Genomic DNA, 24582 nt, shown 5'->3' with positions numbered 1-24582 from the left:
TTATTACAGACAATTTTTTAGGGACACTTGATTGTTGATGAACTGATTAATCAAGTGAAACCCTGAAGGTCATTTCTGGTTAAGGAACAGGGGAGAAGACCCCATGTTCTATGGCATATAGTATGTAATAATAATAATCATAATCATAATCATAATAATAAAGATTTGGTTCCATTTTAGGTTACAATTATCTCTACAATGTATAGTGTAATGTACACACACAATAATTTGGCCTTCAAGTAGACAAATCCGACACATTAATTGCACATCATCTTGACACGAAAGGCTCACGAGACATACAGGACTATAATTTATAATCACACTTCTGACATTAACACGACTCTATTTTGGGCTTTAAAAGTGCACAGCAATAAATATATTTTCTTCCTTTTTACACAAATATATCAATATCTCATATTAATATATTAAGAAGCAAAAATAAAAATATATTACATATACCAATAGCAGATAAATAAATAAATAAATAAATAAATAAATGAGGAGCAGAGATGTCAGAGAAAGGACGTCACTACGCAAGCAAGGTGCAGTTCGGATTTCACTTATTTGTGAACCATAAACTCCTCTAAACTGCTTTATTTTTTAACTTAACTGTAAATTCGAAAAGCACAAAGACACTCAAGAAAACATGGAAAAACCGGTATTTCTTTGTCCCTCTGTCTTTCTCTCTCTCTCTCTCTATTTATCCCTCTTTTATTCACAAACCTGTTCATCCATGTCTTGGAATTTTAAACCTACTCATTGAATTACAGTTTTTTGGAGGCGCCAATTATTTTGAATTAACCTGCACTTGTAGAGGCCACATTTACTGACCCTCATAGTTATGTGCTTAAATTTAAAAGCGTTATTATTTACTGCTTACCACAATTACTATAGCAACTATTTTCATTTAAAAGCAACTCCTAAGTACTTTTTTTTTAACTGTTTCTTGGATAGACATGATTGATTATGACATTTAACTATTAAGGGTGGCGAAAATTATAACAATGTTTTAGAAACAATTTTAAACCTGAACGATGGTTTATTATAAACATTTTAATATTAATATAATTCCCGAAAGTCATAATATTAATATAGTCTTAAAGGGGATAGTTTGCTTTTCTTATAAGTCTATATTAAATCAAAACTGAGATACATTATCAAATGTCCTCCATCCATCCATCCATCCATCCATCTATCTATCTAAAAAACCTCTGTAGTCCAACTAGGGACCATGGAGGCCAATGGTGACCATTGCATTTATTCCCATTTTTACAACCGTGGTAGGAACTCTGGTCAACATTCACACACGCATTTACACACTAGATGTAATTTGAAAACACCAATTAGCCTAATTTGCATGTCTTTGGAGGGAACCTGAGTACCCGAAGGAAACCCACCAAGCACAGGGAGAACACACAGACCAAAGGCAGGAATTGAACCCAGACGATGGAGATGCAAGGTGTAAGTGCTAACCACTAAGCCACCATGCCGCCACCATAGGTCTTGGTCATTATAAATTGACCAAGTGACCGTAAAGTTTGTCTCCCAGAAGGCAAGTACAGTGTAAGCAATCGGGGTCAAATTCCACAACCTCGTTCCAGGTTCGCAAAAATACATCCCAAAGTTCAGCTGAGACTCATATCAACTTCTGCAGTCCCACTGAGCTAAACTGAATTGCAATTTTTTGAGTTTACAGTGCATTCAGTATAACTTTAACTCCTTCCTTTCCTTGAAAACTTTTGGTTAGCCATATGGCTAGTTCCAGTTAGCCATACGGCTATTTCTGGCGTAAGAAAAAAGTTAACTTTTTACAACATACGCTATAACTTGGAAAGGTACCAACTCGATTTAGCTCAGTGGGACCGCAGAAGCTTCATATGAGTCTCAGGTAAACTTTGGAATGCATTTTGCATGTAACGAGAGTTGTGGAATTCAGCCCTAATTACATACACTATACTCGAGCACCAGGTGGCAAACTTCACAGTCAGTTCGCGGACTTACAACGAACAGGACCTATAGTAACGTACTGATATTCGCCTATGATTTGATTAAAATAGACATGAAAGAACCTGAACTATCCCCTTAATACCAATCCCCGGTATTAATATAACCCCTATAACTAATTCATAAAGATTTCATTGCCCTAGCTTCATCAAAGCAGAAAAAGGGACTTCAATATATTTTGCTCACACTGTGGACATAGTGTTCATATCTATTTAAGCTAAAAAAAAAAAAAAAAAAAAAAAAAAACCTACAATGTTCACTAAACACTTTCCAGGGCATTAGTACTGGATTTCTCCTCTGTAGAAGACGTAACCAGTGGTTGTGTAGAAGCTTCAGGTTTCTCCTCGCCAGTCACAGCTTCTGAAGCCAGGCTCCCGGAGGAACTTGGCTTCTCTGTGTCTTCAGAATTCGTCGCCATCAATGGGACTTTCTCTTTTACTCCGGCGCTGGGCACTGTGACTACATCGACCTCGACCTGTTCAGCGGTGATTGGAGGAGGCGCAGCGCCGCTGAAGGCTTGAGCGATCTCTTCAAAGGTCCGCCCCTTGGTCTCAGGAACACGGAAGTATGTGAAGATCAAGAAGATGATCAGGAAGATGGTAAAGATGATGAAAACATATGGTCCACATAGTTCCTGTCAAGTAGAAGTCATAGCTTGTTAACAATCCTCCACTTAATAAAACTAGACCAACTTACATAATACTCAACTGTTAAAAACGAAATAAAACAAAAGTATACTGTATGATGCAAATAATAATACGGTTCATCAAACATTTGTTCTAGAACACGCAATAAATGCATTATATGCAGTGATGGGAATAGCATGTTACAAAAGTAAGGGGTTACTGTAATATATTACTTTTTTAGTAACTAGTAATATAATGTGTTACTTTTAAATATAGTAATAAATTAAAAACAGTGATAGTAATATATTACTCTTCTTTGTAACAAATGCTCCACATACAAACTGTTAAACTAACCATTTCATTTTGCATACTGTAGGATTGTAATTACAATGTTCAGACATTATAATAAATGTATTAATTTATCTATGCACTTTACATCTACATTCCGGTGACGTCTTTTCTTCCTGATAAGGCTGAGGAAGGCCGAGCTTCCACCTCTGATCCTAACCATCTTCTATAGAGGGACTATCGAGAGCATTCCCTGGTTTTGGAATTGTGCCATCTCGGACCATACAACCCTATAGCGGACATGGAGGACAGTCGAGAAGATCCTTACAACATTGATGTTGTACAGTATGTACTATAGCAGCTTGGTCCTGGAAAAACGTTCGTTCATTTTCACACTCATTCGCCTACTGTACTACAAGCAATTTGGGAACACCAATTAGCCTAATCTGCGTGCCTTTGGACTGGGAATTGTGGAGAGAATATGCAAACTACATGCACACAGAGGTGGGAATCAAACCCAGACCCTGGAGGTGCAAGGCGACGGTGCTAACTGATGCCACCCTTGCTAGTATTTAGTAATTAATTAGGGAGAACATACAGACCAAAGGCAGGAATTGCTAAACGCTAATATGCATAAAGATGCCTTCTGAAGGTCCCTGACTGACAGCCTTGTGACTCGTGTGGATGTGTGACCCGCGTCAGTATACCACAGATAACTGGTGTTGAGCTTGTTATGTTAGATCGACGACTTTTCTCAACCACCCCTCTACGTAGTCTGACGTCTACTATCCAGTTGAAACGCTGCTCATGTCTAGCGTACTGCATGAGCCGGATTGCTCATACTGCTGATGATGGAGCTGAGTCTTCTGCACTTAACCCTCTTTTATTCATTCGAGATATTTTTTTCCTCCCTAAGCCTCAGCTTGTCCCCTGGAAGCTGAGGACAACCACCACATTTTAGACCTCCCCTGTGATAAAAATTCATGGTAATGCCAGTAAAAACCCAGTGCACACTGCTGGAAAATTTAAACCCTGATTAGAAGATGCTAAGCTGACAATTGTAAATACGCCCAATAATGATTGAGAAATTGATTGGAGCCATGTCTGGGAAATATTTTCAGTCTGGCATTGAACTGGCAGTTGTAATGCGATATGTAGCTCTTAAGCAGCAACTGGAATTTCATCTGAATTAGCCTCTAACAGCCTGCACACACTCCCTGCAGACCATCCAAAAGTGGCTATGACTGTCAGCCTCACAAAATGGCAACTGTCTAAAGTGGACTGCATGTTGACATGCAGCTCATAGTATAAAATCTGAACCATACAACACTCACTCACTCATCTACTATACTGCCTTATCCTGTATTCAGGGCCGCGGGGACCTGGAGCCTATTCCAGGAGGCTTGGGGCATGAGGCAGGGTACACCCTGGACAGGGTGCCAATCCATCGCAGGGCACACACACACACCCGTTCACACACTATGGGCAATTTGGGAACGCCAAGTAGCCTAATCTGCACATCCTTGAACTGTGGGAGGAAACCGGTGTACCCGGAGGAAACCCACCAAGCACGGGGAGAACATGCAAACTCCATTGGGAATCAAGCCTGGCCGGGAATCGAACTCAGAACCTGGAGGTCAAGTGCTAACCACTACACCACTGTGCCGCCGTAACCATACAACAAATGCACAAAATAGGAATGACAGCCCCAAAATTGTGATCCTGGCAGTTCATCCTAAAAATGTCACACTGTGGGATTTATGAACATGGCTCATTTTTTTACAGCTTCTAAAGCTTATAATTTGGAATTCTGAAGCTTAAGACATAGTACCTGCTTGGTTTTACATACCTTGGTGCTTTGATATCTAGTAACATAGTAACGATACTCACACTTAGTTTTGGGAAGCTGATGCCCACAAGGAAGTTGGCTGTCCAGTTGGAACATCCTGCAACAGCCATGGCGGCAGGCCGTGGTCCTTGGGAGAAGAGCTCAGCAACAATGAACCATGGAATGGGTCCTGGACCTATCTCAAACATAGCCACGAAGGCAAACACTGCTACAATGCTCACGTAGTTCATAGACTGGATGTAGTCCTAGGCAGAAGCAGAGACAATAACAAACAGGTCTTGATCACTGGAAAAAGAAAGTGTGGAAAAAGTAAAGTGTGATGCCATTATATAGAATGTGGGACCTACCAGTACAAGGGTGATGGTCATTAGAAGGGCGCTGATTGCCATGCCACCTAAGCCAATAAGGTGTAAAGTCCTTCGTCCTGCTCTTTCAACAAGGAAGAGCTTCGAGCAGAAAATGAGTGACATGGAAATGACAGTCCATTCTCCACAATTTTAAAAGAAACATCTCTTAAAAGTCTACTTCAGATGATTTCAGATGAGAGGCATTCAAGTCATACCAGGACTTATGAGATTTATTTTTTTTCATAAATGAAGACGTAAACCTGTTTGACATTTACAAAATACTTAAGGCACAATACAGTGAGGGGACTTACTACTACTACTAATTGTATAAAACATTTGAATGGTGCAAATGTTTTAAAGAAGGCGGTACATCCATGAATGACAATGACACCGGCCAAGGTGGCTCAGAGCCCACTGCAGTAACTTGTTGAAGACCCACATCTGTCTATGGGATCTGTGCACACTATCATTCACCACCACCACTTTACACATTACAGGAACTAATTTGATAGTTATTGCCACATGACCTTGCTCCAAGTTAATTTCACATTAAAGGGGAGTCCTTGCCGGCCAGTGTTTCAGATGTGACTCGGGTAGTCCGATCAAGGCTTTGGCTTACTGATAAAGGGGGTTTTAACTCTCATAACTGTGTTCTGCCATGCTGCACATTTAAAAGTCCCAGTTTGATTTAAACGCCCCTCGCTCTTAAACAAAGCATGGTTAATCAGCCAAGATCCGTATGGTGTCCAGTAATAATAAAGCTATTTAGTTCTCCAATATTAGTTTGGGAGGTGGGTAGAATTCACAATATCCTGATTCCCTGCGACAGGCAGAAACTTTTGCATAGACCTTGAGTCAGCCTTCACGCATGTATATACCAATCATGCAATCAACATTATCGACATTAAAGGGCAAAACATTAAACCCAATATTATTTCTTATTGACCCCTTTATACCTTTAGGGTACTGTATGTCTTCATAAGACCTCTGGGTGTGTGATGTGGTCTCTGAATCTTGGATGTTAGTGGCAAATCGTTTGGGTGCTATGAGCGGGGCGTACACTCCATGGCTGTTTGGCAGCATTGACTTTGTTCGGCATGTTGTGCTGCTTTGTCTTTTTGGATTGGACCAGGTCCAGCTCCTCACGGGCATATATGATGCCATTGGGTGCCACTGGTGACAGCCACTCTACTGGCAGTGGTGTTAGTGTTGTCGCTAATTAGTTGTAACCTGCACAGTCTGCAGTCCTAGAGTTTCCATGTAATGTCAAGAGCTCTGTCTGGCTCGTCTCTTGGTTCATCTGGCTCTCTTGGGCTATGCACTTTAATGCATTGTTGCAATTTCACAAAGAATCTTGTACTGTCACTGTCAGCACTTCAAATGTAAGAAACACACCTCCTCATCTTCCATTGGAGTGCTTAGTAGAATCCTTTGGTCACCTCCATTCTTCTCTCTAGAAAGCTCTGAAAATGTGTCTTTTGTTTGCTTTTTTTCCTTGCTGTGGCCATCAGTGTTGGGTGTACCACGTTACAAAACCTTTTGAATGTGACGAGTAATCTAACGCCATGGTCCGCCATTTAAGTACTCAGTACTTAGTTATTTTTTCAAAAACGTAATCCGTTATTCGGACAATTTATGTAATCCGTGATGTCGTGTGTGTGTGTGTGTGTGTGAAAGGCGTCCTTTAAGCCCTGCCCCCGATAACCCGCCCCCCTCTGTTATTCCTGCCGTTATACCCCTATCTCACCTTTGCGGTTTGACTATGCGAGGATGGGAAAAAAGATGGGAACCTAATCACAGCACCAAAACCTGCGGTGAATCATGATGAACCGTACTTACGATTACAGATTATGGGCCAAACTTCTCTAAGTGATGATGTGCTTTTTCATTTTAGTAGTACCATAATACCTGTCAAACTGCCATTATACATTATGTTCAAGACACAGCTCTGTAAGCGCCTACTGCTAGCGTTCAGGTCCTAGTCAGTTTTTTTTATATTATAGCAATTCTCTTTTGCCATTCTGACATTTAGTAGTGAAAAGCTAAGAATAAACAACAGACTTAAGACATAACTTAGATATCAGATTAGAGATTTGTGCCTTGAGTAAATAAAATAAAATAATTGAAATAGATGCTATACAGTGAAATCTCCCCATACCTACTTACATCAATTTTCGAATTGAATCTAAAGTAAACTTCGGACTGAAACCAGGTATTGGCTGATCAAATCCATGTGTAAAAAATAATAATAAACAAAATATTAAATAAGTTATTCCATTTGGGTGCCAACAGTTTTAGCTAAAAAGCTTGTTTACTTACAGATACCACGGTGAAAACTGTGTTCACAACTCCAGCTCCGATGGTAGCATATATTGGCTGGGTCACACCAGCAGACTCAAAAATACCTGTTGAGTAGTAGAACACCTGGAAAAAAAAAAACAGTTAAATGCACAGCTGTGTTACTTAAGTGAACATAAGTAGTTGTTTAAAGTGTCTGGTGTGTTTTACTGTCTATATCACTTACAGCATTGATCCCTGACAGCTGCTGGGAGAGCTGGAGCATGATAGCGATAAGAAGCGGCTGACGGTATGTGGCGGTGCGGAAGAGCTCAGGGATGGTCACCTTCTTTTCCATGTTCATCTTTGCACTTTCCTCCTTCATTTCCTGCATGTCCTTCGACACGTCCTCAAAGCCGCGGAGACGCACCAGTGCTGAAGCACAAACTAGTGGTTAGTCATTCTGACTGTTTTGCCTGAAGGAGATATTCCAGTGCTTCTAAAATATTAAATATCGTTTTTATGATTATAAGACTGATCTTGAAGGACCAGAAGTACTTTACAGCAAACATAGCATTTATGTTAAAGCTCCCCAAAAATACTACTTTGTAAACAGGTTAGTATAAATCTTCCAAAATGTGCAGGTTCAAATTCCAGCTAAAATTACCTATTACCTTCCAAGACGTTGTCCAACATCATAACCATCAACCTACCCCTGTCCCCCATCAATTTAAAGGGTTGTGCAGGGTTTGGTTTGATAATTGCTGTAGTAAGCCCAATTTTTAAATGCTAAGTCCAACTAAGGATAATCAGTGGAGCAACAGCAGCAACAATGTGAAGCAGCAGAACTTGCATTTTGCGTCAGTTGCAAGCAACAGATAATATGCATGAGAACAGCTGCCTGAGGCAGGATAGCAACATGACATGAGGAGAGAAGAATAGTGGGTTGCCCATCCATCCATGAACCTCTGTAAAGGCCAATAGTTAAGATTAAGCTTAGGCTAGTGTAGGGTCAACCAGGGTACAGCGCCCCTGGAGCAGATAGGGCTGGAGGCCTGTAGAAGCCTGGCGGTTCTGGGGCTTAAACCCCTTGAACTTCAGATCAGTAGCCCACAGTCTTAAACTGCCTGTTAAGGATGGCCATTGACAATCAACTACTGTCCTCTGCTTCACCAACTGAGCTATCGAAGGTCAAATGGTGCAATAGTGACTATTGTATTTATTCCCATTATTTAAGTGTCTTCCAATAGTAATCCAGGGAGACTTAGATCTAGAGATATTGGGACGCATCACCAAAGATTTACAGCAACTCTCTTGCGTTAAGATTTTGTTTAGCTTAAGATGAACTGCCATTAATATCATGATGCCTATCTGACTATTTGAGATACATGGAGAAACATGAGTGTTGGGGGCCAAGCGAATACCTATGTGAAGATATCACTTCATAACCCATGTGGGCATAAAAGAAGAGCAAAGAAGACCAGAAGGAGAAGACGTGACAGCTTGTCAGACATGACTGACAGTTTTTGCTTAACTTTATGTTAAATCAAGCTAAAAAAAAAAAGAGGAATCAGAATGGAGGGTGAAAGAGGGACGGACAGTGCAGGTGTGCCCTGGTTTTCCTTGTAGAAGCACGTCATCTCTTGTAGAATTCATATCAGAGAAACTTTGGCGAAAGGGAATGGCATGAAAAGACATCAACACCACTTGGAGGTCCTAAGCAGGATGACTTCAAAGTAGCACACACCATAACAATGGCGTCTTTCATCATCCTTGACACAAGCCACAGTACGTGTTTCTGCATGAATGTCAGCATGCCTGGTAGATGTCTTGTCATGGACTGAAATGCATCAGGTGTACCTAAAAGATTCTTTGCTAAAACTACTTATGTCATGCAGGTTTTTCTTTTGGAACATGAGAAGTTACGGGCCATTTCTATTCACAGTGAACACTCATGTACTTGTTTGGTTCAGTCACCTTGGGCCTGGATTACTACTGTACAACTGGATCCTTGCATGTTGTCCTTGCACACCCTTTAATTCTAACAACCAGAAAGCAGCTCTAACCACTTTACCCCATTTAAATTTTTTTAATAGGGTTAAAACCTTCCAAACCGGGCCAGGGGTAGCTCAGTGGTTAAGGCATTGGATTACGGTTTGGAAGATCCCAGGTTCAAACCCCACAACCACCAAGTTGCCACTGTTGGGCCCTTGAGCAAGGCCCTTAACCCTCAACTGCTCAGATGTGTAATGAGATAAAAATGTAAGTCGCTCTGGATAAGAGTGTCTGCCAAATGCCCAAATGTAATGTAAACCGGGTTTTAGACTAATTGCACTCTTAGTCCATTTCTAGTCTGGAGACTAGAAAGCCCTTCTCTTGATAAAGGTGTCTGCTGTAAATATTGACAAAAATTTTTTTTTGCAAACACCTATTGTATCTCTGTATCACCTTGACACTATAATGCCGAGCCCATGAAATCACTGCTTCTAATGCAGGATCCTAATGTAAGCCAGAATACTCCATTTAAATGTTGTCAAATTCTAACACATCCAAGCAGATCACCAAAAATCTATTTTAGATCAAATGTGAATGCGACATTTTGCAACTCAAAACCTTTGATTGCTGCCACTGAATACAAAAGCATTATACTCTAAATGAGATAATGATAATTTCACATGTTGGGATTTCACCTTTGCGAGCCTGTTCTTCTTTATTGAGGTTGATGAGAAGATAGCGCGGACTCTCAGGGCAGAAGGGTAGCAGCACACATTGTATTACAGCGGGGATCACAGTTAAAGCCAGCAGAACAGGCCACAATTTATCGGAGCCCAGTAGAAACTCCAGGCCAAAGATCTATATGCAGACAAAAAAGTTTATTGGGGAAACACTCAGAAAGTTTACATACAGTACTTGCAAATAAATTAGCATTTGGCCACCTTGGGCCTCAAAGAAGAGAAATAATCATCTTAACCCGTTAACATTGTTACTACTGAAGAATGTATGAATTTTTTTTTTTATTGTTTTAAATGTTATATATGAATTAAACAGAACATTAAGAGGTTATCAATTAAGAAAATTATTTTGTAATATGTTTAATAGTGAAAAGGAAGAGCGTTTTCATACATACAGGAAAATGTGAAGAAAACTCAAGGGATTCTGACCAAACAGCTGTGTGGCCTTAAAAAAACACTTTTCAGTGAGACTAAGGCTTTATTTTGCTAGGGAGCAATAAAAAAAACAGACTACATAGCATTAGAAAAAGGTCATGTGGTCTTTTTTTTTTCCCCGCTGAAGATAAGGAAAGAAAGGATTGTGAAAGAGTGGTTCGGGGACCATGAGACATGAGTCCTGACCTTAATCCCACTGAAAATCTTTAAGATGTGCTGAAGAAGGTTTTACACAGTGGTTTGACTCATCAATACAAGATTTTGGAGAAATCTTCTAACACTGCATAATCTTATCTAAATGATCCCTTGGCCATAACCAAAGCAAAAAAAAAAAAAAATGAAATATTGAGTGCGAAAATTATTGTTTTTTTCCAAGCAGTGCATATATTTTTAGACGCTGGAACCATAAATAAATTCTGAATGAGAAATATTAAAATTATGTATTAAGTCACACAATGGCAACAACGTCAAATAATTCACCTGTGCAATTAAGATGCCTATTACCACACCGAGCTGGTGCAGAGTCCCGAAAGCTCCCCGGAGTGGAGTGGGTGAAACTTCGCCCACATACATGGGGGTGAGACCAGTGAAAAGACCACAGAAAAGACCAATAACCAGCCGGCCGGCAATGACCATCTCAAAAGAAGAGAAAATAGTGCAAAGCCCCATGAGTCCTCCACCGATCAAAGCCAGGATATTCACCAGAAACATAGAATTGCGTCTGCAAAAACAGAAAATATAAGTATCAGTAAGAATATATTAAAGAAGGGTGTTCATTGTGAAATAGTGATCACTGGAGAAATCAAGTTACCAGAATATACAGTAATGATCAAAGTGGAGTTTAAATCAGAGGCAATAACTGTTACGTTTAAAAACAAATATGAGGCCGTGCCTTGATATGCTTACTGTTTGACTTCATGATCGAGGGTTAAATGTTTTCTTTAGCTTAATTACAGAAAAGGGAGAAATCCTGGTTCATTTCCTGAGTGCATACATGTCATGTCCATCTGCTACATAAGAGCATGAGTCACCCGCATGTTCCATAGAAATCCAGAGAAAATAATGTGGGGGAGGGCGGGTCTTTTACAGACACCTGGACATGAACCATATGGCTGCCATATAAGGAATGAGCAAGAACTCACAGAGAGACGGAAACCTGGGACATTTAAAACCATCGAGGTGAATCTTATGTAGAAACCTGTCCTAGAGTTCATACGAGTCATACAAACACCCTGTGATTATTCTCATACAACAGGGTGCTAGGGTGCTACTATGCATTTTTTCAGTGCTACTCAGTTCCACCTGGGTGATTACTTGGATCTGTCACACCACATGTGAGCCCAAGAACCACCCTTCTGTGCTTATGTGCTTTCTTGTTAGCTGGACCCTTGCGCGATTGCTCTAGCCTTGCAGGGAGGTACCTTTCTGTGAAGCTACTATTGGTAAGACCGGTTGGGAGGGTTTCCAGTCAAATGAAGGACATTTCACAACATTGATCTATCGTCATCCTGATAATCTCTGTACTGTATTGTCGGAATTGCTGGAATTGTCAGAATCACAAAAATCTTAAGATGTGATAACATACAGACTAGAAATCTAACAACCCCTGTTCCTTGGTGGATACCCATCATTTCCTGTCATTAGTCTTTAAGCCTTGTTTGAGTATGGCTTAACTCCTATACCCCCTGTCCAAGAGGCAGCAGGACTGTCCCTACTCCTATTACGTGATGGGGAGACGGATTGGCAGTCTAAGGAACCCTGTTCCTTGGTGGTTACCCATGAATCCTTGTCTGATTATGGCTTTACTCATATACCCCTTATCCTAGAGGCAACAGACCTGTCTCTGCTCCTGTTACATGATAGGGAGACAGACTGGAAATCTAAGGAACCCTGTTCTGTAGTGGACACCCATTGAAACTGACTGAGAAGGGCTTTTACTGTCTGGAGACAGCGTACTTTCCTGGGACAGATGTTTTCTCAGCAGAGTTACCATCTGGCCATGCCCTAAGCTCCAACAGCTGGGTCAAAGTCATAATTAAAGCCTATTTCCCTGCAGCTTAGTCATTAGAATCCCTGTCTGAAGGAGACACTGTAATTAAAGCTTCTGACCATAAGAGTCTCTTCAGCAACCCATTCCTGAACTGTTCCACAGTTAAGTTGATTGTGCAACCATGTTGATAGTGATCTGTTCTTGCATCCCATTTTATGTATTTCACTGTGAAAAGTTCTCCAATTAGCCTATGCCTTTAGACTGTGGGAGGAAACCACCCTGAACGCGGAGAGAACACGCACACAGAGGTAGAAATCAAACCCAGACCCTGGAGGTACAAGGCGACAGTTCTAATCACTGAGCCACCGTGAAGAGAACCTGAAGTATACTCAACCACTCATCTTCTATACCGCTTTATCCTGTATTCAGGGTCGCGGGGACCTGGAGCCTATCCCAGGCCCTATTAGGGCACGAGGCAGGGTACACCCTGGACAGGGTGCCAATCCATCGCAGGGCACACACACACACACACATAGACACACTCACACTCTCATTAACACACTACAGGCAATTTGGGAACGCCAATTAGCTCAATCTACATGTCTTTGGACTGTGGGAGGAAACCACCCTGCACGGGGAGAACATGCACACAGAGGTGTCAATCAAACCCGCACCCTGGAGGTACAAGGACGAAAGTTCTAACCATTAACCTGGTGATTATTCTTTTAACCTGGAATAATATTCCAAAAACACAGACAAAAGGTGCTTTTTCTGAATTCACAGCTAATGTGACAGACAAGCTATTAGATCCACCTCCTCATCCTGACTGGTTGAACGCTATAGGTATACCTCACTTGTTTTCCTGACTTGTTTTATTTGTAGCATCTAGGGCGGTTGTCCCATGTGGCAAACATTGTACAGTACTGAGAACTGATACTGATAGGGCTGCACGATAATTCAATTTTCATCTCGATCACGATCTCCGATATCGATCCGATATCACTTGCTCCACCAACAGAACACAAAGCAACAGTACGTATGATGCTAGAATGATGCCAAAGTGCACATCTGACACATCTGTAAGGATGTAGATGTGCTCTAACAAAACAAGACGATTTATTAGCACTCCTAAATCAAGCAGCCATATGCTCATATTCATTTTTGCGAAAGCTTTCAACAGGATTCAACAGTCACTGGAGCCTGCGTGTGGTGTGACATTACTATCAGAAACACATCGGCCTAGTGAGAAAGTGCCTTATGCATGCATTTGTCTGCAAATTTTGCTTAACACACACTTGTCTTCAGGTTGAGTTTTGCGAGTTTGGAGGCAGGGACAGTGGCTGATGTTTCTCCTTGTTTACCATAGACATCCACAGCTAGACGCTACAAGACTGGCCGGTGAGCAAGCGTGAGTAAACGACAAAACTGATGGTTTTCTGCACACTTATGTAAAAGTTTTATCTTCGGTTACTTAGGAATCTCAATAAGCCACTCACCTTGGAGGATATTTACAAGTCTGAAAAGGGCGAGAGGCATTATTAAGGATCTCTTTACCCCAATTATGGACTATTCACTTTTCTTCCATCGGGCAGGCGCTACAGGTGCCTCAGAGCCCGCACCAACAGACATAGCTTATTTTTCTTGGTGGCTGAACAGTTGATCATGGCATGTTAACCAATACACCACTGCACTGTCACTTTCTGTCTATATTGCACTGCTTCACCCAGGTTGCACCATCCATAACTTTATATATGTTAATAATCGCACTACTCTATATTCCACCCATATTTATTCAGTATATACTAAATCATTTATATTTTCAGTTATATGCTAACTGCATTTCATTGGCTCTGTGCATGTAATATGCACAATGACAATAATAATAATAAAACCCTTTTATTTAAATGTAATAAAACCCTTTGGATTAATAATAATAATAATAATAATAATAATAATAATTTTAATAAAATCCTTGTGGGTGTATCTGATTTGTGCTCGCTGGTTTCGGCATTATTTCATTGTCATACATTTATTTTGATACAAAGATGTGTACATTAGCAGAACTGTAGAACAACATGCATGTGAAAGCAGTGTGATGTTTACCAGACAGTGCAATAAAAATATTTCCGCCATTAATATATAATAAATAAATAATGCACACCAGCACATTTTACCGTAGCATGGGTTTGTTACCATGGTAACTCATTTAACTGTCACTGGGCACAGGCCTCCATCTGACCAAAGAAGCAAAAACTAAATAAATAAATAAATAAATAAATAAAAAATAAAATGCTCCTTACTAATAATAATACTGACAGAATCATACATATCCACATTAGAAATTGTTTATTTGTGGCCCGGAATAAATATCGGACGAATCACTGCAAAACAATCAGAACATGAGGGCTCAAAGACTTATTCTCACTGACCGTCCAAACTTGTTGGCGAGGACACCGACACTGAAGGAGCCCACCATTCCACCCACGCTGAAGATGGCTACTGCTAAACTCCACACGATGGTGGACGTTCCAGACGGGATGGGCTTGCCGTAACGTTCCATCCATGTGTTGTTGAAGAACGCTCGCAGTTTCTGATGAAGTAAAGAACAAGTCGTTAGTTAAGTTCTCTGATTCCAGGCATAAAACTGTTCTTGTCTGAAATGGACTTTATCATGATGTATAATTAATATATAAACATAATTTCTGTAATGTGTACAGTATGTGCTGAATGCAGACTACGACCCCAAAACCTCTCATCTGACCAAGTCAAATACATTATTCCTCTTAGAGCTCAAGTTCTTACAACATGCACTGATTCTGTGGCACATGGATGAGTAGCTGAGATTTTGAAAGTTCTTTCATTTCACTGACACGATTCCTTAATGATTCTGCTCACTGGACTGTGCTATAAACATGCCAGTCCCATTCACTGCATGCGGTTGAGCCGACTCATTGTGCATCACAGAAATACAGGCTAAGGAAGAATATGTGCATGAGGCATACGCAATAGTCTGCAATAAACACTATCTCTTGTTCAGTAAGTAGAGAAAAGGCATAAAGGATTTAATGTTTGCCCTAGGCAATGTTTCGGGCACGGTGGTAAGATTATGATCGAGGTTTTGCATGCACAAGCTAAAATTTTTGATGATTTATTTCTCACACAAGACTTTTGGCTGGTATTTTTATGAAAAAAGGATGCCTGACTTTTTTTTGCACATGCTGATTGGAGGCACATTGCTACACTCCTCTCACACTGCATGTTTTCTAATAAGACAAGCATTTCTCTACTTCTTCTGTTCACTTTAAATGGTGACGCTACATTTCACGTTACATACCGTATATAAAATGTGAATAAGAATTGTCGGTTCATTTTCCTTTTTGAACAGTTGTACCGACTTTGACTATCAAAGTAAATATCAGCTGTCAATCCAAATTTACTGCGGTGAGTCTGAAACTAGCATTAGCAGCCACAGGATAGCAGATTAACTTAAAGATAAAAAAAAAAAAAAACATTAGTTTTTTGATGACTCATCTTTATTCTACTACAACATCAAGGAAGTGCCACCTTGTGGTGTTATTTGATATTACCGCATAGACACACATACGTAAATGTAATGCCGTACCACTGTAGCATAAGTACTAGTCCGTTAAAGGAACTAATCAGCTTCAATCAGTGATATTGATATTATTTCAGGTTGATGTCAACGTACATGTCTGTCTGTCTTTCTGTACAGCAGAAATCTCTGTTATTAATACAAAGAAATAAAATCTTACACCTTGTTTACGCTAAGTATATGCTAAATGTACTTCTTTCATTTGTATTGGCCAAATACACTCCCTGTTCAAGAGTGAATCACAGATGAGAATTTGAAAAAGTAAATTAAATAAATTTGGAAAAAGTTTTGTCTTACACCATTTCAGCGTTGTTATTTCAGGTCGATTTAAAAGTTTGTTTTTTAGCGGATGTGCCTGGCACATAACTGCTCATAACTTCCCTTCTGCTCAACATTTTGATTTCATTTATGGTGCAGGTTTAACTTCGGGTGAATACCTAAGGACTGCCAAAGTGACATAAAATTCTGTCTAGACAGTTTTGCGTGATGCTGCGACAAAATACTGGCTGGACAGACATACAGACATACAGACACATTTCTGTTTTGTTTATATACGTATTGGACGGTATTAGAATTTTTTAAAAGAGACCTGTCATGTAGGCATGGCAGGGGGGTGGGGAGGGGGTCTTGTTGGCATGGCGGCTTCCCATGCCTGTGCTATTATAGGAGAAACACCCCGGGGGATTGATTTTAGGGGCTTTAAGGGGCATGTACTGTACAGTAGGTACTGACATGTACTGTATTCATGCTAATACTGATAGTAGCCTAACTAATAAAACTTATGAAGGGTGTAGGCACATTTTTAAAAAAGGGCTGACATACACATACAGTATACAGTATACAGAATACGGTACTACAGATATAATATTTTTAGTTATAAAAATAACTAATACAGAATATTGTGTAATAACTCTCAGAACAAACCACATACAGAACAATGTGATACATGGAGCTTCGAACAAAGTAGAGGCGATAAGTTTGGCGCCAGACCGCCATTGTGCCGCTTAACGCCGTACCCCTTCACTCAGTCACTCGACTTCTTATCAGGATGGTGGTGTACAGTAATGGGCAGCACCCCTATTCGGTTACCAACTTGTTTAAGTGACGTAGGAGTGAATTTAGAAGGAAATTTGGTGTTGCATTTGGTGTGTAGCATTTATTTTATTTTTTTATTTAGATTGCTATTACTGCTATATTATATTATATATATGAATTTTTGGCAATAATAAAATTTCCGCTTTTAATTCATCTCTTGCCTCCAGAATAAATCACCCACTTTGTCTTCTTTCCCATCATTCCTTCTGTCCTTTTCCTTATTTCTTAGGGTTAAGCCTTGCTTCTTAGGTTTTTTTTTTTTTATGTCTTCCTATGTTTCTCTTAATGCAGCTATATGCAAGTCCCTTAACGTTTATTGATATTCATCTTATAACATTCTTTTTAAGTGACATACTCTACATTACTATGCAAAAGTCTTGAGCCTTCTCTCATTTCTTTATATTTTGTTCCAAAGCCAGACTTGTTAATTTTTAATATAGTCTTGAGAAATTGTTCTCGAGGCTTTTAGTCAGGTTTGAGGCATGAATTCGAGAGATTTAGCAGATGATGAGAGATGATCAGGTCATACTGCTGATGCTGAATGCTAAGTGGCTCTAATAAACGAGAGGGGAAATAAGGTTGCTGCTGAGGTTTATAAATAAATAAATAAATGTTTTTGAATATCTTTAGGTATTTTGCAGGTTGTTGCAGTAAAACTTTTCCCCCATTTCTTTAAGTTAATCTACATCCTTCAAAACGATGAAATGGGCTCAAGACTTTTACACAGTGCCTACTGTAGTTCCTCACAATATCCCATTAAATATACAGTACAGTGCATATACTAAGCACATAAAAAAATTTAAGATCTGTTATTGCACCTGTTATTATATTTAATGCATACAAAAAAAAAAAAAAAAGTTTGAAATGATCTTAAAGACATGTTTACCTGCTCAGGTGCGTTAATGACCCCTGTGTTGTAGCCGAACTGCAGGGAGCCAATAACCGCCGTGGCCAGAGAGAACAGAAGATAGCATGTCACCTCCTTCTATGGAAGAGGAAAAAAAAACAAGTTTAAATACAGTGACTCCTGCCTTTTTTGGTAGTGCTATAGGGAAGTAAATAAATTACAAACACTCTATGAAAGCAAACAAGATAACCAGGAAACCAACGCAATCAACTCCAACATGACATTTTCATAAGCGCGGAAACTGTGTCGTATCTTTCTGATGAATCCAGATATCAGTGCGAGATTATGACTCTCAGGGGTTCATCTAACATAACCACTGGATTCACAATTTTTCATCTATTTTTATTATTGTTGGAATATTTTAGATATTAGCCCTATTTGTCAGGACACTTGAATTACATATGCATTAGTCACTCAACTATGTAGAAACATGTCTTTTTTTTTTAAATATAATCTTTTTTTAAAACGTAATCTAACAAGAACATAATATACTGATGCTGCCAAAGCCATTTAATTATGACCTTATGTTCACCTCTACCTCATATGTGAAATGTAAAAACTTTTATAACTTTTAAAACTAAATTTACCATCTCCAGAATTACTGGTAAACAAAATGTGATGCAAAATGTCTTTGCAATTGTTCGAGTTAATCACACAGTGGAAATATAGGGGAAGTATGTCGTCTCACACATACGTTCGATTTGGCCTTGGGGAACGTGTGCATGGAGCATATTCTCCCCGTGCTTGGTAGGGTTTCCTCCGGGTACTCCGGTTTCCTCCAATAGTCCAATGTCATGCAGATGAGGCTAATTAGCATTTCCAAATGAGCTGTAGTGTGTGAATGAGTGTGTGTGGTGGATTGGCACGCTGTGCAGGGTGTACCGCACCTCGTGTTCCCTAAGTTTCCTGGGATAAACTTCCACTGTCCCTAGTTGGACTATAGAGGTTCCCAGATGGATCGATGGATGGAACTTTAAAACAGGTGAGTGAACCATTGTTTATAGCTGTTATAACATTTCTATAGTTCTATAGTTACTAAAAACGTGTAGTCATTTGTAACTTGCCTTAAAAGAAGCAGAATAAACCAAAGAGTAAAACACAATATGGGCTTTTAGAATAATAATAATAAAATAGGAATAAACTGCACCCTCTGCTTCATGGAACATCATCTCATGGTTGGTTGTTTTCCTTTATTACCATGCTACACCATGTTTTATTCCTTACATACGTAATTAATATTCATGCCAGCTGAGGTTCAGCCAAAGATTTTCTAAAATTATCAATAAAAAAAAAACAACAACTACAGTACAATGCCCAGTGTTGCCACAGTAACAGCTACACAATGGAGATGGATGGAGGAAATGGAGAATATTGAGTTAGAGGAAGAGACAGAGGAAGGACAAAGCGTTGCCCAAGGAGATAAATGAAATGTGACCAGTACGGTATTGACTTTCATATGGCTTATACAAACTTATGAAGTAATGCCTCTTCTCTTGTATATATCCTTATCTTATTTTTAACAACCATTTTGTGAACCTTTATAAAGTAAAAAAAAAAATGAAACAATGCACTGCACTGCAAAATGTCATCTGAGTCATTTATAACGAGTCAGTATTTACAGTATGCCTCCTTTCAGCCTGTTAGTATTGTATTACAACATGATTGTTATATACTATGTAAAGTCATGTAAACGTACTGATGGATTCGATAGTATTTCATATAACCCATGGTTATGGAAAAGGTTCTACTGTGTTTCAAAATGGTCAAATTCTTGGTCAAAGAAAACAACCAAGGGGACTGCTGAAATGACTCAAATTGAGTTAAAAACTGTCCAACACATTATTCAAAAAATGGGACGATAGTGCGGAAGCGTCAACATCATATCAGCGATGTGGTTAAAGATCACTTAAACACTTGGTGCAAATGCATTATAGAAATGGACATTAGAAATTAGAACTGTTTTATAATAAAAGGAAGAGTTTTTTAGCACACACATTATGAGAGAACTCATATTGAGACTAAACTGTAATGTGGACATTAGAAAACCACTCCATAGTGAAACTGCTCCGAAAAAATGCTCCGGTTTACTACGAAGCATAAAGACTTGACTTCGGAGCAACGGAAAAAGGGTCATGTGATCTGATAAGTTCAGAAATATTATTTATATATATTAATATTATTATTTATATAAAATTATATATTCCAGAAAGATGGACGCCTCATGGTAAGAAGAGATGCACATGACGTGATGATGCATAGTGCCTAGTGTACAAGCCTCCTACAGTATGTACTGCATAACCAGGTTATCATATTTATGGATTTTTTTTTTTTTTTTTTTTTTTTTAAAGATTCCAGGACTCAAATTGTGAAAGAGTGGTTCTGGGTGTCCAGTAAGAGGAATCATATTCACACATCAACTGACCAACACAGATTCCTGACCTTAACCACATTAACGAGTTTCTGGGATGGTCTGGAGAAGATTTTACCGAGTGATTCAACTCTCCCATCATCAGTTATGTTTTCTTCTGGCCTCACAGCTGTTTAGTTACAGTACAATCCGGTGAGTTCTCACCACATTGTGTGTTTGGAAATGCTCGTAATTTTACTTTGAAACATAGTTCTTATTTACACTGTCGGTTTCTTATGGTGTATCTTCACCATGTGTCTATGTCATCGCTGATTACATGATTTTTTACCACAACATTTCTTCCATGACGTTAAGGTTCAGCATTAGGTTAAAAAATGTGATGGATTGTGTTCGTAACCCAATGACAGTAATCTCAGCAATCTCTCTTTCAATTTGACACTTATGGAACACATTAACATCTTTTACATCAGTGCAGGAAACTTCCAACATGATTGTTTAAGAAATAAGGAGGTACTCAAAGCATCAGTTTATATGTTTTAGGAATTGTTGCCAGCTGAAACTTATTAATTACTGCTGTAATGATGTTTGGCAGCCCCCTTGAAATTCCTTTATACCCCTTCCCTTTGTTTTATGAGTACTTTGTGACCATGGTTCTAGCAGATCATCGACAAGTTAAAGGCCAATGGGCTGCATTAGCAAAACCAAGCCCATGCCAGAAGCTCATAAGGTGGCATCTCATGCCATGCTCAAGCCTGTGGCCAATAAAGCAGACCCCCAAGCCAAACTCATGCTCATGCTCAAGCCACAGAACCTGACAGAACCTGCCTCCACCTCAACTATCTAGTTCTGTTCAATAATGTTATTGCTTTCTGATGGTATAAAGTCTCACTGCTCGACAATTTCTAAGGACAACCCATGTAGTTTCAGGAGCCATCCACAACCCGCTACACAGTGAGTGTCTCTCCACTACCCAGTGATTGGTGATCTATCCTAAGTCTCTGTCCTCTGCCCCTCTGCAAAAGCAAGTGTTTTGGACAATGATTGTCTCAGAACCCCGAAACAACTTCTTGCCTGCATCCTGACTACAACTCAGAATTATGATTTTGTATTGATTGCCAAGTATAATAAAAACGCTATTGAGCAGCACTTGCATCTGCATCCACATCTGCCTTAATGATAAATGACTCTTATTTGAAATTCAAAATAAATTCCATTAAATTCCCACCAACATACAGTACTTGTATGAAACTGCACATTTCAGGGTATTATTAAAGGAAAGGTATTTTGGAGAGTATTAATAATTTTCCAAAATTAACAATATGATATTACAAAGTCAAGGTATTGTATTATAACAAACCATTTCGATCTAAAATTATACTGTATAGGATAAATATTTTGGTATTCTGTCCTTCAAATACTGAGAAACCTGCAATGTAATATTTTCACTATTCTTTTAGCTAAAGCATTCTCTAAATATAGTGTTACTATTTTAGTGTTATAATTTATTTCATGCTTCTCACTGATCTCCTGTTGTCTTAGAAACTATGTTTGGGTCTATATTATTCCTCAGTCTACAATACAGAAGGTACGTATGTAATGGACTGTTGGTGTTTTGGTGTTATGGTGTTTTATTTATTTATTTATTTATTTATTGGTGAAACGTTTTTATACTTAAAAATACTGAGCAATTTTTAAAGCAGTTAGATCATACTAATTAAATGAAATAATCAAAAATCACAAAAATGGTGTCAATTTATTGCAGGGCAAGGCAGCACACCCACTCATGCACACACACACAGAGTCATACACCCAATCATATTCTATGGGCAATTTGGAAACATCAATCAGCTTAGCAACATGTCTTTTTACTGTGGGGGAGAAACCTGAGTACCAGGAGGAAACCCACAAATATAAATATAAAGCAATTCTGAACACATATATATTTTTTTAACAATTATTTGTAAAATATTTGACCAGTATAACAAACTGTATGACATGACACATGCTTGATTGTAAATGACATCCACATCACAATAAATCCATTAATTTTACTTGATTGAGAATGAATAATAATTGAAACCAGTGGCTGTTATTTTAGCATAATAATCCATGTATATAGGTTCTCTATTTTTGAATGTTTTAATTGGAATTAACCAAAAATGCCTTAAAATAAAAATAAAAATTTTCTTTGAAATGCTTTTTTTTATTCTTAAAATTAACTTTAACAATAGTAAATTATATTCCAAATTAGCAGTTACATTGTTAGACTATGTCCATATATTTTTTTATAATTATTAACACAGTGTTCAGGTAGTTCAGTGGTTAAGGCATTGGACTAGGGTTCAGAAGGTCCCAGGTTTAAATCCCACTACCACTAAGTTGTACAATGAGGTAAAAATGTAAGTCACTCAGAATCAGGGTGTCTGGTAAATGTATTTACAAAGATACAGGTTTTTTTAAGAATTCTGTTAATATACAGTCAGCCAAATTATTTATTATTTTTATATAAAAAAATTATTATATAATTATATTATCAATATTATACTAATATAATATACATAATACTATCATACATCATTCTTTTCCAGAAGTGTGTATACATTTTTTAACTGACTCTGTGTTTATACTTATGTACAGAAGTATACACACAGTTCAACATGACAAATATATGTCTTCTGGTGGTCAAATGATAGCATCAATGATGGTGCGATTACTGACATCTTAAGAGGAAACACTTATACACTTTGCTGACATAATTCAATTTGAGTTTTAAAAAAGGAGATAGATAACAACTGTTGAAGTGTGTATAGATTTTTGTTGGGCCTCTGTGTGTGTGTGTATATACAGTAAATATATACTATATATATAGAGAGAGATCTCTGGGAAGATGATTGTCAGTAAACATCTAATGCATTAAACATGTTCTTGTTGTCTAGATGTAGAGCACCACTCACCTTCTCCCCCTCCATCTTCCAGAGAAATGGGAGTGGTTCACAAGTCACAAGTGGTGAACGCGCAGTTTTGCACGCAGGTTCCGATGCACGATGCACTTAGGCTGGAAAAGAAAGAAGAAGAAAAAAAAGAAAAAAAAAGCACCAGAAATGTAAAACCAATATGATGCAGATATGGACAATGACAGGAAGATATGCAAAACAAACAAACAAATAAAAATCTCGAGATGCTTTAGATCGACATACAACAGGTGCTTGTTGTTGTTGGTGGTGTTTTTTCCCCCCAATAACACAGAAATATTTGAATATTACATTTCATTTGCATTCACATATTACAAATGCAAATTTCATCTGGTTTATCTTTTTAATATATATGAAATATGAAATATATATATAAATATATATATTTAAATATAAAAAAAACAGAATATGATCTGATGACCATGATTTCACTTCACTTTATCAAAGGCATTCGGTTAATCTCACAGCCGTTATTTTTATCTTTTTGAATGATGCCCTACGTCATAACTGCTCGTGAAGATCAAAAGCAGGCACCGCGCGCGCTTACCTTTCCCGGACGTCGTAACCGCTCCTGTGCTGCGCGCGCCCCTGTCTGATCCGGCGTCGCGTATTTCCCTGCGTTTCTGTCACACCGGGAATACGTGGCGAGTCTCACGTTTGTCCCGTGACGTAAAGCAATGTCCCCGCGAGCGCCGCGCTCCGCCAATAACAGCGACAAGCCGAGTGACCTTCCCTCCTCTTCCTCTCTCCCGCTCCCGCATCTACTCGTAGCGCCGCCGCATCTTCGCTCCGGGAACTCGTGACGGTTCACCAATGACACGCTGGAAGAATCCGATACTTTTCCCGTGATGCTTTGGAAGCGCGACCTTGAGGAGGGCGGCGGGGCGTCTACTGCTGCTGATGCTGCGTGGATGCTGCGGATGCGGGAACCAATCAGAGCGAGCAGGTCATGATGCTCGTAGCTAATCCAGACAGGGGTGTGTGTTCCTGGAAAAAAAATAAAAAATAAATAAAAGGTGCATCGTCTCCATCTTCAGTCCTCCATCATGTTGAATTATTTACACTAATTTATTCTAAGC

The 24582-nt window shown here is 39.0% G+C and overlaps 1 protein-coding gene across 1 annotated transcript; it reads right to left on the bottom strand.

Annotated features, from left to right (window-relative positions):
- Positions 1-2238: 2238 nt before the first annotated feature.
- On the bottom strand, positions 2239-24420 carry slc2a3a (solute carrier family 2 member 3a). Its single transcript, XM_053489877.1, has 11 exons — positions 24051-24420; positions 23486-23586; positions 18143-18241; positions 14978-15138; positions 11039-11279; positions 10082-10244; positions 7639-7826; positions 7434-7538; positions 5115-5213; positions 4809-5012; positions 2239-2638 (listed from the first exon to the last, which is right to left on the bottom strand). Exons 2-11 carry the CDS (start codon positions 23498-23500, stop codon positions 2264-2266), a joined length of 1650 nt encoding a protein of 549 aa, XP_053345852.1. The 5' UTR covers positions 23501-23586; positions 24051-24420; the 3' UTR covers positions 2239-2263.
- Between the last annotated feature and the right edge of the window lie 162 nt (positions 24421-24582).

This window comes from Clarias gariepinus, chromosome 28 (assembly GCF_024256425.1).
Source record: "Clarias gariepinus isolate MV-2021 ecotype Netherlands chromosome 28, CGAR_prim_01v2, whole genome shotgun sequence".
NCBI lineage: Eukaryota > Metazoa > Chordata > Actinopteri > Siluriformes > Clariidae > Clarias > Clarias gariepinus.
Note: the sequence above shows the minus strand (reverse complement) of the source record. Positions and strands in the feature narration are given on the sequence as shown.

Coding starts and splice junctions, on each gene's coding strand:
- slc2a3a (XM_053489877.1), bottom strand. Junction 7,539..7,638: donor AGCTGTCAGGGATCAATGCT/GTAAGTGATATA, acceptor TTTTTTTTCCAG/GTGTTCTACTACTCAACAGG. Junction 5,214..7,433: donor CAGTTTTCACCGTGGTATCT/GTAAGTAAACAA, acceptor TTCTGCTCGAAG/CTCTTCCTTGTTGAAAGAGC.